This window comes from Vollenhovia emeryi, unplaced genomic scaffold (genome assembly GCF_000949405.1).
Source record: "Vollenhovia emeryi isolate VEMERY1.0 unplaced genomic scaffold, V.emery_V1.0 DF939529.1, whole genome shotgun sequence".
NCBI lineage: Eukaryota > Metazoa > Arthropoda > Insecta > Hymenoptera > Formicidae > Vollenhovia > Vollenhovia emeryi.
The window spans coordinates 15,505-23,041 of NW_011966837.1; the positions used below are offsets into that span (position 1 = coordinate 15,505).

Genomic DNA, 7,537 nt, shown 5'->3' on the forward strand with positions numbered 1-7,537 from the left:
ACAATCATTGAAGTAAAATGAACAGTCTGACCACTTTGCTTTTCGAACATGTGCTTCAATGAAACACTTGTGAGAGGCAAGGGGACTCACAGTAATCAAGCACCCCGAAGGGAACAAATTACTACTAAGTACGTCCACGTCGTTGTTCCTCGGTAAAGCTAAAAGTAGTTTAAGAATGCATTGCAGGAGGGTAGACGGTGTCACATGATAGCATTTTCAAAATTATCAAAAAATTTACTTTGATGTTCCTAATCTGATGTGTATTGTTTTGAGATGTTACCATTTTTCAACAATTTTCAACTCATTTTCATTTTTGCCGATTACAGCGCCATCTATCATGAAACGAAAAAAATGTCTCATACAAAAGTTACATATTTTTTCACGGAGAATCCAAATCTGCAATAAAAAATAGGGGTTTCTATTTAAGATTTCAAAGTCATCCCCCCTCCCGCCCCCGGGGGTGGTGCAGGGGGTCGAGCTTTATGTTAATGGATGTCCCTCTTCGAGATGAACAACTTTTATTGCAACTTTTTTTTAATCCGATTTGTATTTTTTCAAATATTCTGAAAAACAGTTTTAAATGCCTCACCCTGTATATAATATTACTTATAATATGCGAATTTTCTTCTTACTTTCTCAAACTTTACCGTTTAGAAAAAAGTAATGCGAGAAATTATTCAATTACTTTTAAATTCTTCTCATTATTTTTCCTGTAATTACAAACAGAGATTATACGAGAGAAAGAAAACATATATGGGCATATTTTATATTGTATATTTTTTAGTTTTGTATAAAAAATTGTTTACCGGTGGGGTATGTGTGTACCGTACAAAGTGAACTTGCAGTGCGACAAAAGATATCACTACCTTGTAATATATACCAAGTGCACAAATGAGCAACCGTCCAACATTTCATTTCACAATATTATCTTTTATTGCATATTTTTATTACATTTTATTATTGTGTGTCTCCACCGCTAGCCCTATTGCCATACTGATGGCTCTACTGCACAGGTAATCCATTATGCACAATTATTTGTCTAACACGTTAAACATGTTTATCAATAATGCACGGTAATACTCACTTTTTGATGATCGTATGTTGTTTAAAATGTATTCGTTATCTTCGATATGGATAAAGACGTAAAATTTGCGATCGAACGTTGCGTTTAATTTGTGACTACGACATTTGTAAATAAACGCAAACGTTGTATTAAACCGCACGCGTATACTTTGGCAATAATCTCTTCATACGCGTATCTATTTATAATTAATTACAGTAAAACCGACTGTGCAATCGGAAAGACAGTGATTCCTTATGAGACATAAGAAAATGACATTATGTTAAGAAAAAGGATGTTGGAAAAACATTTTTCTGGAGTTAGGTATCGCGAGAATTGAAAAAGAATTTGTATTTAATAAAATAGATAAGATTGTATAAGCTCTAACAACAATAAATGATTATGGAAGAATGTACAATCTTCCGTCGTCGACTATAGTCAATGTACGAGCTAAAGTGAATGCTTGGCAGCCGTCGACTATAGCCGTCCTATTTTCGGAAAGATTTTGCCGTGTAAAGAATTGGTGGGCTGAGAGAAGATAGGTAGATTCATTAAATAGATTTAAATGTACCCGATACATTCGTGTCGATCTTCTTTGAGCCTCTTATTTCTTACACGATTAGTCCGAAGCAAAGGAAAACAGAAACGAAACAAAGAGGTGATTTATGATTAGCCATACAAAATTAATTTATTGCCGTAAAATGGATCAGTTTGTCACATTAAAAACATGTAATATTGCCAGTTGTAAGATCTATGGCTCGAGAATAAAAATAAGACGAGAATTAGAGTGAGCGAGATAGAGCGATATTTTATCAAGTGGCTGTTTTGGCTGCAAGTGAGGCAACAATTAACGCTCGAGATTCGCTCGCTCTCAAAATAATGGAATGACTTACAACCGAGGCAAGAATAATCGGGAAATACCCTGGTAGAAATATTTCACGGAAAATATGATAAAATTTTATTAAATGAAACGTACTTATTTTAAGATCTGTTTCAATTAAGCTTGTTGTCTTTCATCAATACAAAATATTTCAATAAAAATTTATTAAAAAATAATTTTTATTACAAAGCAATAATTTTTAGTTAAACTCAGCAAGTTTCATATCAACTATAATATTCCATACGTTTTTAATTATATTTCACAGTATTTTATATTGAATTTTGAATAACTTTTCAAAAGGAAAATTGTGACTTATTTTGAAATAGATTCAATAATTCTAGAATAACTTGCATTTCACTTTTCATTAATTTCATAGTACTTTCAGTAACATATTTCCATCAGGGCACTGTAAAGACTTCAAGATAGTATAATTATTATCAAGATTTATTATCGTATCAATATATTGGAAAATTTGTGTTTTCTTGTTAAAAAAAATATGTTTGTTAAAATTTATGTTAATATTCAACGTATTCATGTTTTGTTTTAACATATTGCTTGTTGTGTTAATTGTTCAAATAGTAAACTATTAAAAGCAAAAAAAATGTGTCAAAATAACACGATGCTATTAATTTTACACAATAGATATGTTTTGTACTATTAGTAATAAGATTTATCTGTTAAAATTTACAGAAAAAATGTTGATTTTATTCTGTAATATAAAAGTTTGAATTGTTGCATCTGAAAAATATATAATTCTTTAGTCAATGACTCTTTTTTAGTTAAGTCATAAAAAATATGTCGATTTTACACAAAATTTATTTTAAATTACTTTAAAGTTTGCATTCATTTTGTGCTGAAATATTAACATAATTTTTTTGTGTCGCCATTTAACACGTTTATATTAGGTTAAATGCAAAATTTGAGTGGACCATTGGAATATGTGGTGTCTATCAAGTTTAACACAAATTTTTCAACTGTGTGTATCTTCGCAATTTTCATTAAGGAGTCACGTTCTCTTTCGATTCTACCGTCAGGTATTAAACACTCTGTGTGGTACAATTAAAGTTAGGATTATTGACCGCGATTGATTCAGATCATGGAACGTAATATTGTGGACCCACCATGTTCTCTGTGAATTGATAAAGCCAGCAGAACCGACAATGAGAGAGATAGAAAATAAAGGTGCTCTCATGCTGCTATGTTTAAGCTTAATGTCGTTCGGTGTGTCTTTGACTCAAAAAGATAATTTTGACAGCTGTAGAGAGAACATTTTCGTTTACATTGTCCATTTTATAGTTACAAAGAGAAGAATATTTTTGTTTACGTATTTGTTTACGTTTACGTTTTCGTTATTATAGTTGCAGAGAAGAGAACATTTTCGTTTACATTTTCGATTTTTTTTCAATTTACAACGTGTTCATTTTTAGACTACTTGTGAAAGAAGATTTTTTCCTCGTCGGGTTACTTTTTAAACCGCATACAACAGGTTTCTACTTTTCACACGTTGCAAATTAAAAAAAAGCCGAAAATGTAAACGTAAATTAAGAATATTCTTAAAGTCGCCAGCAGTAATTATAAATTAATAACATCGGTGATTTTTGTCGACCGTGTCTGGCAACTAAAATTCATATTGCGAAAAATATTACCCCAACCAGGATTCGAACCTGGGACCTCCCTGCAATCCGTGACGGGCGTCTTAGCCAGCTCGACCACCGGGGCTGTGATAATACTATTCAATTGCCAGACACAGTCGACAAAAATCACCGATGTTATTAATTTATAATTACTGCTGGCGACTTTAAGAATATTCTTAATAGTTGATTACACCAAGGACCGAAAAACTTGGTTTTCCTCCGTTAGGGGGAATGGGATCAGGGAGAGGGAAGGGAAAGGGAAATTCAAAAATCGCGTATCGATAAGTTATTGTGCGGTCGACAATCCGTATCGACGCACAGTTTCTGAAAAAGTCGAAATAGACGCGTAAACAACATCTTAAAGTTATATACACGTTATTGCGAATAGTATTATCACAGCCTCGGTGGTCGAGCTGGCTAAGACGCCCGTCACGGATTGTAGGGAGGTCCCAGGTTCGAATCCTGGCTGGGGTAATATTTTTCGCAATATGAATTTTAATTGCCAGACACGGTCGACAAAAATCACCGATGTTATTAATTTGTAAACGAAAATGTTCTTTGTTCTGTAACTACACGGAAAGAAAAAAGTGGCTGCCGATAGCTAAAAACTGCATGTAGCAACTAAATTTCAGTTGTAAAATATAAATAGCTAATATTTAGTTGTAGTAGCTGAATATTTTGCTACTGTGCCTATTGTATTAGGCGCGACAGCCAACCGTTCCCAGATAGCACAAGATGTCCTCAGGATCATCCTGAATATGTCCCAGGATGTCCTGGGATCTTTTCAGGATACAGTTGTATTACTATAAATATTTTATAAAATTTTATATAAATATTTTATGTATAAATTTGACTTCTTAAGCAATTTTAGAATGTTAAGTACTGTAATAAGTATCCAGATATAAAAAATAAGAATTTCTCAAATCCTACTCATGTCCAGGCTGTCCTAAGCAGCATCCCGGGATATCCTGAGGATGTATTGCACTCCAGCTGAAAACGCTAGTAAATTCAGCTTAAGGTATTGTATAACGAGCTTTATTAGTTATAAAATGTCTGAAGAGGAACTTAAGATGATCTTAAATATAATATGATGACTATGAATACCGGACGTTATAAGTAGCAGAGAAGATGAGATTATCTTGGCGATATTTTTCATTTCTTTATGAATATCGTCGAAAATATAAGGTGTATGAAAATATTTTTTAAACAAAGCTCTTAAACTTGTGCGTTGAAAAAGTTTTTAATTTTTTTTAAATAATGGGATGGGGTAAATAAAAAATTTGACATTTTTGAAAAATGTAATTACGCCATTGTGAAGACTATGAAAAACAATGAAATTTTTGTCTAAAACATTTTTTCATAAACCTTATAGTTTCGAAGATATTCATTTAAAAATGGAAAAATCCGTTATTTTTGAGGGGCTGTTTCACCCCCTAAACGTCGAGAAAAACCGCTAAGAAAAATACGAGTCTAATATTTCTTCATGCTCTACAACATATCCGCAGCGCATCGAAATCGGTGAGGGACACTTCCGACCGTTCCCTTGTAAGTGAGACGCGTTTGCTATTCCTCGGGGTGTTCTGAGGAGAGGGGCTAAAATTAGGATGTCCTTGTGCTATTTGGATTTGCTGTGGTTAAGAAATTTATAGTTATGAAAATATTTTTAGCAAACTATGATTAGCTACGATAGCGAAACATTTTTTCAGTGTATAATAACGTAAACGTAAACAAAAACAAACACATAAACAAAAATATTATTCTCTTTGTAACTATAAAATGGAAAATGTAAACAAAAACGTAAACGGAAACATTCCTCTTTCTAAAATTATAAAAACGAAAATTTTCTCTCTGCAGTTGTCAAAATTGTTTATGTATCAAAGACACGCCGAAGAACATTACACTTGAACGTAGTCACATGAGAGCACCTTCATTCTCAGTTTCTCTCAGTTCTGCTGGCTTCATTAATTCACAGAGAGCATGGTGGATCCATTCCATTTATACGTTCATGATTCAGATTGTCAAATCTACAAGATGTAGAAATTGGCAGGAATATTTTATGAATCTCAAGTATTGAGATCGGCGTTTGAAATCGGCGTTTTTGTGACCTCTTTTTCACATCTCGCACTTGTTTCCTCGTGCTTTTTTATTCGACGGAGGAGAAGCTACAAGCTATTGGAAATCGTTCCACGATTATACCACGTTTAAAGTGAATTAGTTCGATTTACAATTCGACTATTGAATATGCAAAGAAATTTGCGTAATGTGGTGGCGTGTTTGCTGTTACACCACCAAGAATACGGTTTACATGGCGCGTTTTGCAATTACAGTCAGGGCAAGGGTAGATTCGGCGTCACCAGGAGCTTTATCGCGACCAGGAGCGGACTTCTGCGATGGCACGAGCATCAGCAGAACGAGGGGAACGCCGAGGAACCGTGAGCTTGTTTTTAACAATAAGACTTATCGAATAAATATCGTGCCAAAAGTCACATATGCGTGAAACAGTACCCAGTAAATACCAACTAACGGTTGCATAATATCAACATTATGATTTTTCACTCAACAATATAAATGTAATATAACACATGCTACTGTTATATTGTTGAGTAAGAAATTATAATAATGATGTTATGGAACTATTAATTATTTGCCGGGTTGTTGAGTCGTCGTTCGAAGAAATTTTGGAAAAGAGACGTTACGCGTCTTAGTACCGAATTAGTATGACTGGTATTCTAATGACGTTTGCACGCAGGCGGTTTGACGAAAGACATTCGAGAGCCATGGATTCATCGTGGTACAAACGCGCGGTGGATCAACACTCCATAGAGCCGGAAAGCTTCGTCTTCAGCGTGCCGTTTGACGCAGGTGAATATACGTATTTTTATTTATAATATCCTGTAAGCGAGGAAAGTATCTACAGAGAGAACAGTTTTGCTGAAATATCTAAAAACTAAATTATGCCGAGCATTTAAGCTAGTAACTAAAATGGCACTTGAGTGAAAAGAACGGCTTTGTTAAAGCATTAAAAAATTTAACTAAATACAGATCTAAAAATAATTGATATTGAACCTGTAATATACGTGGGATCAATGACTAAGTGCGGGAGACTGGGTTACTGTAGAAGAACACCTTTTGGTTTTATTACTGAGCTACCAGTCCCGGACTACCTTAATTGTCGCCTGGACTCCTTACATGTAACTGCCGTCGTCTCGCATGCTCTGTTCACGCGTACTCACGCATACTTACGTGCGCTCGCTCACTCATACGCGTACTCATGCGTCCTCTCATACATTCGCTATTTACATACATTATAACTCCCCTCTTTTTAGTTTGACTGTTGTACGTTGTTAGCTAATCTTGGCGATCGTCGCACCGCACCAGACACGTTACCGTCTATGCGTTTACGCTTCACTTTCTCCTTTGAAGCACTGACACTTGAGTTTGCACTTTTACACTTTTTGCTGTGGAGATTCACAGAATCTTCTCGCTCATTGCTAATACTATTATCATATGCATAGTTGTTGCCAAGCGCCTCCGATTCCCCTCTATCTAGTTGAGGCTTTAACGCCGTACGAACAATTTGGTTCATGTGTCTTTGGTTATAAAACCATCTGCAAACTTGACAGTATACATACATTGCTGGTGAACTTTGTTTGACTATAATTGCTCGTGCGTTTTCGGGTGTGTCCTTACGATAATCTCTTGCATATACGATATCGCCTACGAGAAATTCTATATGCCTATTTCCGTGTGTAAAGCGGTGTTGATCGAATTGATGTGCTTCTACGGTGTGGCGTGTACCGCCCACGATTAGGTCGAATCTAGTCTTTAATTTACGCTTATACATTAATTGCGCTGGCGATACTCCTGTTGAACAATGAGGAGTATTACGGTAATCTGCTAAAAATCTGTTTAGAGAAAATTCTAAAGAATGACCATCTTTCATGATTTTTTTTACTTTACTAG

General features: G+C 34.7%; 1 protein-coding gene across 1 annotated transcript in view; it reads left to right on the forward strand.

The window, feature by feature from the left end:
• LOC105557292 (voltage-dependent calcium channel subunit alpha-2/delta-3-like) overlaps nt 1–7,537 on the forward strand; it is a gene marked incomplete at its 5' end in the record, with an annotated part of 35,710 nt that overhangs the window by 13,776 nt on the left and 14,397 nt on the right. The window contains 3 exons of the mRNA XM_012004489.1: nt 877–1,013; nt 5,902–6,006; nt 6,324–6,436. Coding sequence (XP_011859879.1) covers nt 877–1,013; nt 5,902–6,006; nt 6,324–6,436 — 355 coding nt within the window. The remainder of the gene's footprint in view (nt 1–876; nt 1,014–5,901; nt 6,007–6,323; nt 6,437–7,537) is intronic.